The 15725-nt window shown below is 38.5% G+C and overlaps 2 protein-coding genes across 2 annotated transcripts; both read right to left on the bottom strand.

Moving 5' to 3' along the window:
- Positions 1 to 134: 134 nt before the first annotated feature.
- On the bottom strand, positions 135 to 12362 carry LOC113068274 (sperm-associated antigen 1A). The gene is made up of 8 exons (XM_026240945.1): positions 11878 to 12362; positions 10438 to 10537; positions 9780 to 9932; positions 8715 to 8869; positions 6792 to 6933; positions 6178 to 6304; positions 5865 to 5991; positions 135 to 816 (listed from the first exon to the last, which is right to left on the bottom strand). The coding sequence occupies exons 1-8, from the start codon at positions 12239 to 12241 to the stop codon at positions 812 to 814; spliced, it is 1173 nt and encodes a 390-aa protein (XP_026096730.1). The 5' UTR covers positions 12242 to 12362; the 3' UTR covers positions 135 to 811.
- A 787-nt stretch (positions 12363 to 13149) lies between these two features.
- Positions 13150 to 15450, bottom strand: LOC113068272 (DNA-directed RNA polymerases I, II, and III subunit RPABC4). Its single transcript, XM_026240942.1, has 4 exons — positions 15352 to 15450; positions 14978 to 15041; positions 14755 to 14847; positions 13150 to 14008 (listed from the first exon to the last, which is right to left on the bottom strand). Exons 2-4 carry the CDS (start codon positions 15036 to 15038, stop codon positions 13986 to 13988), a joined length of 177 nt encoding a protein of 58 aa, XP_026096727.1. The 5' UTR covers positions 15039 to 15041; positions 15352 to 15450; the 3' UTR covers positions 13150 to 13985.
- Positions 15451 to 15725: the final 275 nt, after the last annotated feature.

Below are 15725 nucleotides of genomic sequence, written 5' to 3'. Positions count from 1 at the left end.
TAGTTAACACTATTGCTGTTTTTTTCTTCTCTTTCCAGTGGTTTTGCTATTTTAAAACTACTGTTACATCATTTCGAAACCCAATCAAGTCTAATGCCCAAAATATTTCACCTAGTAATTTATGAAGCCATTTGTTTAGTCGATGCAAATTTATTTATCTGAAACATGTTTCTTTTGCTTACATCCCCCTCACCAAAAAAAAAACTACATCTAATGTTATTGCACATTCATACCTTGTGGGATCTTACGTTTTATCAATGCATATTGAGATAATGGTGGGGCTGGAGGCTGGAAGATGTCGAAACAACAATGACACTACATGAGCAACATGTATATATTACACCGTACAATGCAGCAGCTATTAAAAATATATTAAATTCTGAGAAATCAGACATTTAGACATAGCAAATTAAATTGTCCTTTACAATTTTTTCTGAGAGTGTTAAATCACTCCATATGTGAGCCACAGCTTCTTTTAAAAGGCACATTCTCTCTTAAACACATGACAACTGTCCCATCAAAACACGAGAATCCTGAAGCCTACGGAAGCCAGAGTTACAGAGGATGAACCGTTTGCATGCTTTGCTTTGCAGTGTCAGCATTGCATCAGACAATATTCCTTGAAGAAGGTGAGATGAGTGTTTGCTGGAAGGAACGCATGACAGTCTAAGGATGAATGACCCTCGATGCAGGACTTTGGGACCCATGAGCTGAATTCCCAGGCTCGCTGGATCCGCTGTGTCTGGCTTTAATGAAGGAGGGTCTGTTCTTCCTGTAGCCCTCTGTTGGTTTCCTAATTATTGCCTCGATGTCAACCTGCAGAGAGGAAACAGTCATAATCAGCATCAAGTGTGTCATGTTGAAGCCTGCTGTTACCAGCCAGTGCTAGATTTGAACCCTGTGGGGAAAAAACTGGAAATTGCAACATGTAAACTATGTGGAAAAAGTTAGATTTTGCAAGATATAGACTCAAATTTCTGGGGGGGGGAGGTTTGAATTGTAGGATATCACCTAAATCCAGAATTGTGAGAAAGTGAGAAATAAATCAGAATTCAGAGAAAAAAGGTAAGTAAACGTAAAGCATATTGGATTTATACTTTGAATATTTTATCTCTTAATGGTCTCATTAAAGATTTTGATATTCGTGTGGTGTCCTGTTATTCAGTATAATACTTACTCAGACCACTAGGGGGAGGTAGCATTTTAAGAGCGAGATACAAGGAGGAGAGGAGAGTAGTAAAAGAAGAGAGATGAGTACAAGTTGTGTGTGTGTAAAAAAGTGAGGAATAAAGAAACACATGTAACCTGTTCACCTGTTGCACCTGGCTTCGTTTTGATAATTATAACGCAACATTTTCTTAAAATATTATAGTGATTAAGAAGGTAAGATGTTTGTTTTGGATGTATCTTTTGCATTTTGGTATTTTCTTTGGTGTAATTTTGAACATTCAGTAGTCCTATATTTAGTGTGATGTATTTGTGTTTGTAATTTAGTGCTGCTCTCACGTTTATGTGATTAGCTTTTTGCCCTGTTCTTGATTTGATTTTTGCCATGATTTGTTGATTTGTCCTGCCTGTTTTTTTTGTTTTTTTTTAAAGTGTGGTCATGTGGGCAGTCATGTGATTTAGTGTTGTGTATGTAAGGGCGTTGTCATGTATGTTCATTGTCTGATGAAGAGAGTTTAAAGTTCCCGTTCTTCGTGATCCCATGTTTTAAACTTTAGTTAGTGTGTGATGTTGTTGTTAGAGTATAAATAATATCTGTACAATTCTAAAGTTCAAAGTTCAATGCTAAGCGAGATATTTGATTTAACAGAATTCGCCTACAAAAAACGACCCGTTTGGACTACATCCCTCTAGTTCCTGTAGTAATGACGTCACTAATACGGTTTATTTGATTAACCTCTGCCCACATGAATTCACAAAAAGGGGGCGTGGCCTTATTGTGCTCCGACGGAGAAGAGGAAGAGCTGCGTTTGTGTCATAGACAGTAAAAGAGTTTGTGTTTGTCGCCATGTCATTGAAACGCTGTTATTTTCATCTTGGAGTACAATCATCTTTGTTTGGGCTCCCCAGGGACGCTACGCTGTACTTGGAGATTAATGGTTACAATTAATGTTTAACTCGGTTCCCGAAAATTATAATCCACATGTAAAACTATGTGCAGCACATTTTGCTGAGGACAGCTTCCTCAATCTCAATCAGTTTAATGCCGGATTTGCACAAAGATTATTCTTGAAAGATGGAGCATTTCCCTCTTTGTCTGGAGAAGGTGTTGTTTATGGACCACAACCGGTAAGTGTATTTTATTATTTAAGTTGGTGCGTTTAAGTGTCTTTAACTTATTACACAAAGGGCAACGCTTTGTTAACTAGATGTTAGGGCTGTGCAAAAAAAACGAATGCGATTTTCATGCGCATCTCGTCAGTAAAAACGCTCCTGTGATTATAAGTACATCTCCAGCACGTGCGTTCTAGCCCAATCACGTTACCAGGAGGGCAGCTGTAAGCTGGTGTCGAATCACAACACAGGAACCGCTGGCCCAATCAGAAGTCTTTAAGTATTTTGTGAAGGAGGGACTTATAGAACAAGGAAGACATGAGCCTGTTTTTGTGACAGTGAAAACAGCGGTATACAGATAGGTGAATTGTGTGAAAAATACTGTTTTTATACACGCGAAACATGATCAAATGTTATATTGCACATTGTAAACACAATCAAAGCTTCAAAAAAAGCACGAAAAACGGGACCTTTAAGCTCTAAACGTCACCTGTGGTAAGAACATAATGAAATACTCTATCTCTGGAGCTGTGTGTGTGCATACTTTGATGTTTTGTTCTCATTCTACCTAAAACTGTGCTAGATGTTAAGTTTTGTGAAGGATGGCCACTGGCAGGAAGCTTTTTTAGCTGCACTGTGGCTGTAAACATGTATTTTAGATATGGAAATGACATATTAAGTTTTGTTATTTGGGATGTGGTCATTGCACTACTTTAACCACCAAACATCCCCCCCCCGCCCCACACGCACCCACGGTCCTCTTTTAGAAAAACTAAAATATGGTCACCCTAAATGAAATGTCTAGGTGCTCAGTTACCAGGCTTTCTAGTTATCGTTAACATCCTTGGTGTAAATGGGCTTAAAGGCTAAACAAGATGCACTTATTTTATGAAAAATGTGAGTGCTGTCTTCCTGTGCAAAACTCCCCAGCATGACGGTAGACCGCTGTGGGCGGTTGAAAATATGTTGCCTATGTTTTCTGAGCAGTTTGTGTCTGTTAAATCTATTTTGGTTTCTCGTTATGAATCACAATCCTCTTTCAGTGTGAGTCTTCGGGACTTTTTCTGCTGTGAGAAACATAAAAAGTCTGCTGTTTAATACCTGTTGCATAAACCTGTTTATGGGCCAAAGTTTAGTACTTAAGGATCAGGGATTTGTTCATTTATGAGCAATAGTAATAATAATGACCCTAGCCTCAGTAAACTAATAGTCAGCTAAATCTAAGGTTAAAGTTCACTTGGGTACAATGGCTCATTATTGTGGCGGCTAGATAATTAGTGTTTTAATTGTTTATGAATAAATCCGCTCTGGTCACGGTCTGATTTTTCAGTGACTCTTTCTGCGGTTCTCATCCTCAGCGAGTCAGTGAATCATTCACTCAACCGATTCGTTCAAAACACTGATTCAATAGGTAACGCTGTGGCTGTGTGTTGTTTGCAGACAGTTGCAGATGGTTTTGTTGGCGAAACAGCAATGTTAGTCACAATATTGTATCTAAATCCCGAGACACACTGCATGATTTTCGGCTGTCCCAGACAAAAGATTGTGTGAGGGATTTCTGACACATATCAGGTTTTCTCCCAGCTCTTTATGATTATGTTGGACTTTATAACTCATTTAGGGCCGTGTTTAAAATATTACTTGCCAAAACTGTGTATTTTGACATAATTGAGTGTGTTTTGGTCATTTGAAGTGCACCCGAACGCGCAGACTTTCTATACTGCATTTGATAATCACCTTCATCCAGTCTGCGCTATTTCTGCGACAAGGTCAGCAGCGGCAATTCACCTGTCACTCAAGTGGCCACGCCCTTAATTATGCAGAACTTTAAGTCTTAATATAATTTAAACGGAAGAGTTATAAAAAAAATTCACCCACCTCACAGTTGTCATGAAGGGCAAAATTAGCAATATAGACCAAAATAATTTTTTGCACCAGGCTGTAAACATGTTTTTTTCTGCTGTAAAGTTGAGCATTTTAACATGGGGAGTCTATGGGACTGACTCCCTTTTGCAGCCAGCCTCAAGCGGCCAGTCGATGAATTGCAGTTTTAGTCACTTCCTTCACAAGAGAGAGCGGGAGGTTGCCGCTCGGGTTATGACCGATAACACTGTCTTTATACTCGTTTTAAACTAGAGTTGGTGATATCTCATAACTCCCTCTCACAAGCTCTTGTCAACACTGCCATCTATTCATGATGTGTTCTCCAGTAGATTGTTGTTGCCAGGTTTTCACAAGAAAACCCACCCAACGCTACTCAAAACAGGCCAAAAACTAGCCCAATCGCGTTTCGAGGGCGTCCCCAGTTAAAAAAAATTTTTTTTGGCGGGGTGCCTCTGCTTAAATTCACATACCAGTGGATAAATGTCATGTTACTGCAGTCGCTTCAACCCGCGGACATGAAAAAAAAAAAGTTAAAGTAGCCCAAATAATTATTTTGTATAGTATTTTAAAATGTAACGCCAGTACGCCATATTAAGTTAATTGCCTGTGAGCTTCTCCTCCTGTCTGTACGGTAATGCGACAGAGAGTCGAGTGGTTATGACGCAATCGTTAGCCTATTTTTTACAAAAACTGTTTATAGGGGGCCATAATGTAACATAGAAGGTAATGGAGCTCTTTATACATTGTCGTGTATCTTTAGAAATAAATAATGGACAAACAGAGTCTTTAAACACCTCAGATGTAAAGTTATTCGCTGTCAAAGTGACGCCAAAATGAATGGGAGTCAATGGGATGCTAACGCAAGTGAAGTTCTGCTAAAAGATGGCAGCACGCGGCCGACTTCAACTTCCTTGCCGCCTGGTATAGATACGGTTTCAACGGCAACAACATACACATTACTGTGCATGCGCGCTTTTGTGGCCCTAACCTAACTTCCGGTAGACTTCCAAATAGAATCAATAACAACAGCCAAGTCCCTCTAGAGTAGATATTTTTTGATAACAAACAAAATGTTTGCTGCTTAAATCAGATGGACTTAATGAATGTGGAAATTAATTATTTCCGAGCAGGAGATGCATAAAGTGCAGGAATAGAGGTTTCCCCAGTAACAGCTGTAAAGTAGAGCTACGTTCACAAACGCTGCGTTATCAGTCATATAACATGCTAGTGATATAAAAACACCCGTACCTCGTTTTGATATTTAAACATATAAATGTAAGGAATTATTATTATTAAACGTGCAGTACGCAACGTTACTCGTGTTTATTCAACGAATTCCTTTTTGAAAATCAATCAGTTTTCAAATCGTTGCGAGTCTCCGAAAATAAATAAATGTATAGGAAACACATCCCACAGCACAACTTCAGTCTACTCATCACCTTTACTTTAACTGCGTTTGTAGACGGCACCGCAGCCAGACCGATATACACAACATAGACCGGAAGTTAATGTAGGGCAAGGCACGTGCGCCCGATGAAACCGTATATTAGGGATTTCAGATACAGCCAGGCAAATGTCTTGTCACTAGAATCTTATCACATCCCAAATGATTAGAACACGACCAAGGAACCGGTTGCACATAGCCTGAACCGTGCTGGTTTCTGCTCTCTCCTATGTGTTCTTTGGCGGTGAGACTTCACCTTGAGAATTAGCCAGCAGACTTTCTCTCAGCAGGTTAGTGACCGTCTCCAGCTCCTGCTCGGCCTCCTGCACGTTCGGATCCAACTGCAGCACTTCCTGTAAATCAGTGCTGGCTGACAGATAGTCCTGAGCGAGAACACACACACAGAGCATCAAACTCTGCATCACTGCACTGAATTCAACAGCAGTGTGAGATATGGCGAGCTTGACTTTATATGCACACACAATCCTTATTTACAATGCTTTAGATGTAACATGAAGCACACATGCTTTATTATGATGATAAAAGGCATAATATCTAAAAATACAAACCTTCAAACCTTTATGTGCCAGTGCTCGTCTGTAAAATGCTTTCTTATTGTTTGGCTCGATCTGAAGTGCAGAATCACAGTCCTGTTTGGCTTCTGCGAAACCTTCCAGCTTGAGATAGCACAGCGCTCTGGAAAACACGACAGACATGTCTCATTCAGCAGCGCACGTGACCTGACTCCTGTGTTTCTGTCTGACCAGCTCCAGTCTCAGCATTTTCTAGAAGGCTCCATCAAATGAGAGACAGGACGTGTGCAGCTGGCTCAGTTCATTGCTGCTTTGTAAGTATTTAGCGTGAACTGCATGAACACTAGCGCACTGCTTGCTTCTTACTGCACAGTGTATATACTACATCATGCATGTACAGTATGCATTATGCAACATTTCAAACAGAAAGTATGCTACGGTCACATATGCTGATTTTGTTGCATGTGTACAGGATTTTAGAAATGAAGGATTTATCTTGCAATTTTAATTGCATTCAAATTGATCAGTATAATATAAAACAAACAATACATTTTATGTTTAACATACATTTTTGGGTTGCCAGCTTCAGAAAAGGAAAATAAGGGACAATCTTGTTTTTTGGCCTATTATAGATATCCGGACCGCTTTACCTGTTGGTGTAGATGGCACATTCGTTCGGTTTGATGGCCAGACACTCGCTGTATTTGTCCGCAGCACCTTGAAACTGGCCGCTCTTCACCAGCTCATTTCCTTCTTGTTTCAGCAGTGTGAACCGAGCCTCTGCTTTTCTGGCTGTGAAGAAAGACCATTTACAGTAGAGTTACACTTCTGAATACTCCTGAAAGAGCCCCCTCTTCCCTAAACTATAGCCGTTCACTCTAAAAGAGGGAATGTCACAAAACACATCAAGAACATGTCTGGGTCATAATTCTCAAAATCACAAAAACAAATAAAAATGTCTCTCCCAAACTCTCATTATCGTACTTCAACAACATTTGAGTTTATTATGATTTTACATTATTAAATTCAAAATAAATCAAAAATCAAAAGTTGCTAAATAATGTCCCAACACTTGTGATACAACAAATTAGATTTTTTTTTCCTTTACGCAAAATATAATTTCCAGTGTTGTTTTAGTATAACTTATATACTATTATAGTATTTGTAAACATTTTAAATAAGCTTTGAATTTTCGTTTTATTTTTTAAAAGGTTTTTTGTTACGTGCTTTTTGTAAGTTTTATTCATTTATTTTTTTAAATGTAACTTCAATTTAGCTTTCATTTATTTATTTATTTTTTTTTTTTATAATTATTTATTTTCATTACGTATTTAAATATGAATTTCTATCAAGTTTTTGACTTAAAATGTATATTTGATTTTATCAGTTTTATTCTTATTACTGGTTTCTTTTTTATATATATATTTTTAGGTAATTTCTGATCTTTTTCTGTTGATTTTGGGGTGAAATGAGACCTTTTCCTTCACTTCACTGCTCGTGTCAGTGTGCATGGTGAGTTTACAGTGCTTGGTCTCAGTTGCAGTGTAATAACACAACATCCACCCATTGCTATGACTTCATCTGGCTCAAAGGACAGCAGAGCAAAGGTTGTCCCATTGTTAATGCGATCAGGTGTTGATGTGTGCCTTGTGATCGTGTGGCTCTTCCTTACTCAGCTCAGAATGAAAGCAGAGCCATCTGGATCCATTACGATGAGAGCTGACTACATTATCGCTTTTACATTATTGATGGCCATCAAGCGTAGAACATCCACGCTGACTAATGCTGTTGTTTGCATAACTATTGTAAACACGTGAACAACAAAAAAATAAAAATCAAACGTCACATGCTATATCAAATCTAACACGGCTTCCCAGCGTGCGATTGTTAGGAGGTGTTCATGTATGTATTGTTCATCAGCACTGGCCTTCATTCGCAGTTCTTTGGAGTTCCAGCATGGATTTCTGTTTGGAAATGCATTGTGATTAATGCATGCATCCGTGTTTCATAACCTCTGCACGAATATCGGGTCCAGACTGGTTTATGCTTCAATAATAAAGTCAACCTGCAGGATCTGTCTGATGCTGAAGCTGGTTGATCAAGAACGTCTTGCTGGTTAAACTAGTGAAGATGCGTAATGTTGCATCCAAAAAACATTAGACAGGAATTTAGCTAAATTTGCACAGCAAAGATGGCACCGAATTGCCTCCGAGGTGTCATTAGGAGTCTTTAAACGGACTGTTTAATGCTGCTCAGAGATGGGATGCATGCATTTACACAGAAATGGCATTGCTTCTTTACATTGAATTTTAATGCTGCTGTTGCTGTTTAAAGATGTCTATAGTGAAAGATCCTGATTTAGCATGATGATTGCAGGGCTAGTACTTGTCTAATCAATGCATCTCACTCCCTAATAATGTCATATTTATATGCACAAGAGAACTGTCTTGAACTATTTTAAACTATACTATTCATCTACACTCATTATGTGCTTCACTAATAGTGTGCTATTGCTTGTCGTGGAGTACAGCTCTCCTCTCTTGTGCGGTGGGTTTTGGGTCAGGTGAACTCACTCTTCTCCTGCTGGGCTCTGTCTGCGCGGGCCTGCAGGACGTCTGCGCTGGGCTCATCTTTACGGTGCTGCTGGGCCGAAAGCGGGACCAGTGGGATCTCGGGCAGCTTCTCTCGCCAGTCCGGACCGTCCTGCTCGATCAGCATTTTAGTGATTCTGAGATCACATCACAGACACAGTCAGACAGAACAAATGACAGAACTCTCATGTTTACCATTTGATTGCAGAAAATAGCTTCCTTACAGGACAGTTCTCCCAAAAATTTAAATTCAGTCATCATTACTCGATCTCAAGGTGTTCTAAACCTGAAACCTGGAGTCTTTTTTTCTTCTTATGCTGAACACAGATATGTGAATAAACATATCATTGTTATTAATATATATATATATATATATATATATTTTTTTTTTTTTTTATATATATTTTTTTAAGAATCTTTCGGGTCCCCGTTGACTTCCATAGTATTTCCCCCCACATATATATTGTTTATTTACTAAAATTCTTCCAAATATAAATTTTTGTGTTCAGCAGAAGAAAATAAGTCATGAGGGTGAATTTTCATTTTTGGGTGTACTGTCCCTTTAAGTACTTCGCTGTTGTTTTCCAGTAGAAAAATATATAAACGTCCTTGAAATGAGATCTGTTTACTTGAGGAAGAAAAATGTGCAGAACCTTGACAAATGCATCTTTGACGATGACGGAAAAAGTACTTGTATCTTTTTGCCATTATCTATTAATTTTACAGACATTTCTTTAACCCTAAAACACAATGCAACGTGCAACTCCAAATATGGTCAAAACACCGGTGTAAAATCTAAACAGAAAATTCCTTTGTATCAACAGTACATTGGGCCATATTTGTTACAGACTTTTCCAATGGTATATAAGAATATTCTCAAAATACGTCGTCACGTAATTCATCTTCTTAGTAAATTAACCCTATTTTAAGGATGTTTAGGTTTTTATTTTGCAGGATATTGACTCTAATAAAAGATTTTTAAAAAGCTACATTTGTAAACATATTAAAATACTCCAGAAATGTGATCCTGCGGCCTGTGTATTGTACCTGTGCACGCTGTCGTGAGCCGCCTGCACGCTGACGTCTATCTGCAGGACTGTCTTGTAATCCACATAGGCCTTGCTGTAGCGCTCCAGAGTCTCATACGCCATTGCCCGCCGGAGGAGGGGCTTCAGCGAGAAGGGGCGGAGCTCCAGAGCCCTATAAACAAACAGGATGTAACAAGAGGATCAGGATCTTTCTCTGATCCTGTGCCCTACAGTGAACTCTCTTAATATAAATAGGAAGCCATTCATAAAGCTGCATGTGTTGGAGTCTTTCAGACAAAATATACCCATTTACCACCTAAAGCTTGCATTATTTTCTATTTTCTGCACCCATAATTTTCCTGTCTCTATAAGATTAAAGAACAGATGCGTCCAAACAGGATAGCACCGACTCAATGACATGTTATTATTTCCCTCCAAAGGAGGAGAGGATGGTAACAGACTGCTGAGGATCTTAGTCACGGTTAACCAGTCTGCTGGTAGTAAAGCTCCTTACAGAGCAACTAACTGCGTCGGGTGTTAATCTTTCTGAGTCAGTCACATGCACTTGCAGTAAATCCAGGCTGAACGCAGCACTGTGCCTCTCGTTTATACTGTGAACGTCTGGTCATTGTGTGACTGGCAGTTGAACAGAGGGAGAATGTAAATGTGTGGTTAACCTGCTGCAGTCCTGAATGCAGTCTGCGCTGTTTCCATCTTTGAGGTAGCACGCAGCTCTGTTGGAGTACAGAGTACAGAGATCCTCTGGGCTGTCGATACCTGCAAACACAAGCAGAGCGCTGGAAATAGACTCAGATAGCAGCTTTAGATCTGCATGGACACGAGTGGGAGGAAGGGTTCAGAGTTCAGGCAGCCATTTATGCTGGGATACATTTTGTTTAGTCACCTGACACCATTTTACAAACCCAACTAGTCATAGAATAAACGCAAGATACATCCCTGCCTTCAAACGGCCCATTACGTAACTTCAGTGAGCACACCCAGAATGCACAGAAGTGGAAGTGTCAGTCTTGTGAAACGCTTTCAATTCAGTTTCACCACAATGCAGCTTTAGTCCCCAAAAATGCAGTGGATCAATGACCAGTGGTTTAAGATCTACTCTGTGGGACATCACGATTGCTTCCCCTGCATTACTAAACACTGCAAAACAGGATCTACGCAATGTTTGCGCAACACATGCTTTTGTGATCCAGACTACAAGAAGATTCATTATAAACGTGCTGGTTTCTAACACCCAAAAACTGTTAAACATACTATTTATGCACACATATAATACCCTGCTAGAATCATTAAAATATGTTGGTTAATATGAAAATAAATAAATACAGCACTTTTAAGTATCAAAATATTGTCAGCTTGCCAATAATGTCACTTTACTGAAACCAAAATCTGTTTAAAATATGATAATATAAATATAATTTTGATATAATTGACTACAAAGTACTTGTATCCCATCAGAATCATTTTAAACCAACTGCTTTTAAGTCAGTAAACTATGAAAACAACCATAGCTATGCCAAAATTATCCCCTTAACCAAAAATACCATCTTGGTAATACCTAAATCTGTAGTAACACATGCATCACATATAACTTCAGGTTACTTTAACACAAAATGCTTGTACCCGAGCAGAATGAATGAAACATGTTGATTAATTTGAAATATACTATAAATAGTAGGAAAAATATAGATACTATAAAATACCATGCATTGTGGTGACACCAAAAATGGTTAAATATATTAGTTTATCATACACATATGATATATTATTTTGAGGTTAATACTTGCACTCCTGAATCCTTGAAATATGCCGTGGTTAACTAAATAAATAAGTATATATATGCTGCCAAACATGGCATTTGGGTGACACCCAAAATGTGTCAAATATACTATTTCAAGATAATTATACACAAAATACTTGCATCCCACCAGAAGCATTAAAAAAACAGTACTTTTATGCCAGTAAACCAGAAAAACAATGAACACCTTGCCAAAATAGCCACCTTACCAGAAAGGTCTAATCTCTGTAAAACCACAGACCGTTTAAACACAAATATCACGTATGATTTTGACAGTAAGTATAGATTATCTGTACTCTACCAGCTTCTGTACATCCGTCAATGGCCTGTGTGTATTTCTCCAGCGCGTCCCCGAACTGTCCATTTTTGAACAACATATTGCCCTCATTTTTGAGCCTGGCCAGTGGAGGAGGAAGGGCCCCACACGGGGCGTCCAGATTACAGCTCGCCCCAGCAGTACCACTGTGCACCGCACCAGAGCCCCGAGGCTCATCCTGGCTCTTGTCGGCTGGAAGGGTGCCATTGACTGCCGGCCTCTTCCCTTGGACTTCCTTTGAGCTGGCTGTGTTGTTTCCAGGGCTCCTCTTGTGTCCCGGGGTCCCAGGTTGAGAGTGCGGGCCCCCTCCCTCTCCGTGACCGGGGCCCTTCTTCTGTGAATTCCCCATGACTGCCCTCAGTCCCTACTTCAGTACAGCGAGCTCCCGTCCTCACACACACTCACACACACTCATACACTCTCGCTCTCTTCCTGTTCCTGCGCAGACTGTGAGGCTCGGTCAGACGTGGGAGGACACGCCTCCTGCGGGAAGCTCTGAGCCGTGACATCACGAGGGGGGAGGGGCTGCGGAGCTGCTGCAGAGAGGGGGAGGTTTACTGTCAAACAGCAGCCAGAGCAGTTCAGACGCTCCTGCTGGATTACATTGTGTACAAAACCAGCTGCAGAGCCCTTCAGCTGACACTGCTTCTCTGTGCTCTCAGAAAAACCACCTCCAGCAGCATTGCTCCAGTCTTCAGTATAATATGATGATTTATTGCTCTTTCTATACAACTATCTTTGCTGCTTGATATTTTTTTTCAGGATTCTTTGGTGAATATAAGGTTAAAAGAAGAGCATTTATTTGAAATAGAAATCTTTTGTTGTCACTTCTGTTCAATTTAATGCATCTGAAAAAAAGGGATATTTAAAACCTTAGCACATACTTTTGAATGGTGGTGTTTCCACATAAATATGAAGCATTACAACTGTTTTCAATATAGGTACTACTAATAATCAATGTTTCTTGATCATGATTTCTGAAGGATCATGTGACACTGAAGACTGGAGGAATGATGCTGAAAAATTACATATTATTGCATATTATTATATAAACATATTACAATAGCAAATGGTTATTTTATTTTTTTATATTTCTCGTTATTATTTTTACTGTATTTTCAATCACATAAATGTAGCCTTGGCAAGACTTAAAATATAATTAATTTTTATATAAATATATATATAAATATATAAATATATATATATGTAGAGAGAGAGAGAGAGAGAGAGAGAGAGAGAGAGAGAGACCACTAATTGTTCATTGAAAGAAACAGAACATTTATTTTGTGTTATAATAGCCAAAAAACATTTAAAAAGAAAACAGCAGTTATTCTGTGTAGCCATTTCAATGTTGGTCACAGTAACAAATTTTGCAGGCTAGTAAACATTTTCCAGACACAGAGAAAACAAAGTTTTATAACATTTATAACAAAGCCATTTCTAGATCACTGTTCAAATGTCGGTCATCTGAATTCATCACATCCATTAAATCACAAGATGCCCCCCCCCATATTTCATGTTGGATCACATGATCATCAGGTTTATACTCTATTAAACACTACAATGATACCACATATCATGACAATCTTTAATTTATATTACCTTTTCTATCCACTGAAGGGGTGGTCGCATTTACTGTTGCTCGAGAGTGAGTGAAATCCAGTCATTTCGATAGGAATTCATGTGATTGAGAATACTGCGTGAGGGCAAAACATTTCCCCGTGCAGATTTGACAACGGGATCACAAGCTGGTCATGTGAATTCACTGCGGTGACCCACAGAAAGCTGCGTGGTTTGAACAGGATTTCTGCATCAACTGTGCTTCATTATCACTGCTCTAGTAACAACTGAGCCATTTCACTTGTGAATTTACACTAATGTATCCCATCCCTCCTAAACCCGAAAAGAACAACTCGCTAAACATGATTTGAGCACCAAAAGAAAAAAAAAAATCACTTTATAATTCTACATTGCAAATACAAAGAGAAAACATTCACTCAAGATTTTGTTTGTAAATTGTATTTTACTTATGTATTTACACATTCAAAGATTAAAAAAAAGCTAATTCGAACAGAAAGAACAGCAGATGCATCTCATCGGGCATCAAATACCACCACTGGACACAAGAGTTAAGGCTAAATACAAGGAAAACAGGATGGAAAATACTAGGACCACAAAATAAACACAATGTAAACAGAACTATAATGACTTAATGACTATAGCATGCATGTCTGAATCAAGAAACCATGGCAAGAGTGTCATTTTTTAATTATTAGAAGAATCAAAGTAGTAGTTCACCCCAAAAAACGGTTATAATTTACTCATCTGCATATGTTTTATGAAATGCATAAGAATTGTGAAGCAGATTTCTGTTTTCCACACAATGAGAGTTCAGATGAACAAATTTAAATGGTCTGTTTTATATAACTTCAAACAGTCAGATGGACGACTTCCATGGTTTTTATTAGAGCTTCACAGATGTGGTGACTATGAACTGTCACTGAATGGAAAAAAAGCAGATTTTAAATAATTTTACATGGAAAAAATAACCACATATAACGTGGGTTTTGGTTTGCAACGACATGAGGTTAAGTAAAGGGCGTTTTTTGGGGGGTGAACTACTATAAAAGTAAAATAATGACATGTCTTTGAAATGAAGAAGCATGTTGAATTGAAACAATAATGCATTACGTTAACAGTGCTTGCATTTTATGCCTTGCATTTTCAAGGGCTTGTGTTTTTAGAGGCTGAGATTTAACAGTTGTTTATTTAGCAACATGCCTTTTTTGTTTCTAAGACATTTGTCATTATTTTACTTCCATAAGCTACTCTTTTAACCACTCTTTAGTTGAGAAAGGATACGTCTTTTGGTCCTCTTCTTGTACATGATCCTGTAACCACACTCTCTGCATCTGATGGGGTCTCTGGCCTTGATCTCGTTTTCTGTGTGACACTCTGAAACACAACAAATACACACTTAATAGAGATTTGATGATGGGAACTTGTTTGCACGGTTATGAAAGACATGATTATATAACCATGACTAATACATATAACACATGAGGGACATAATTAAAAGCATTACCTCCACAAATGTAGATCATCGGCTGCTGTTTAGGAGGCTGGATTTTTTCCTGAGAATCCATGGCCTGAAAAACACACATTAACAGCTACTACTTAATTAATTAATTATTTAAGAATATACATATATTATATATACCTTTAAATTAATATATAATCATGCATCTATTAGTTTTATGAGCTAGACTTTAGTCTAAGCACACATGTAAGAGACTTTATTAGTATTCTAGTGCTGATGAAGTAATAATGTCTGCGAACACGTTCTACTGTTACAGACTGGCTAGGTGCATTACTCTTCATATTTATATTAGACACAAACCCGCACGACAATATTTTTTTTATTTAATTTGCTTCAAATGTAAATAATCAAAACGTTACCTTTCCGCGTGAGCTCTATAAAACGCTTTTGTTTTTACGCAAGCGCGTTACTTACAGAGAGACTTCATAGTAACGAGCGCTGCTATTGGTTGAAACGAATGATTGACAGCAATCGAACGCCTGAGAGGGGGGTAGTCAAACTCTGGTGGGAGGAGCTTAGAATTTTACGCAGTTTATCCCGGACTTTTATTTTGTTTCAATAATATTTATTAATTCAGACGGCCGCGAAAAATTATGAAATCGCGCCATTAAGCGTGTATATATCGGCAACCGCACGTAATAATGCAAATATGTAGGTATTTCTGTTTTTTATTAATTGTTTGGAAGTTTGGCTGTTATTAGTACTGTCATTACAATGTGTTACGTATTATTAT

This window comes from Carassius auratus, linkage group LG44F, assembly GCF_003368295.1.
Source record: "Carassius auratus strain Wakin linkage group LG44F, ASM336829v1, whole genome shotgun sequence".
Taxonomy (NCBI): Eukaryota; Metazoa; Chordata; class Actinopteri; order Cypriniformes; family Cyprinidae; genus Carassius; species Carassius auratus.
This window is presented reverse-complemented; position numbering and strand designations above follow the sequence as displayed.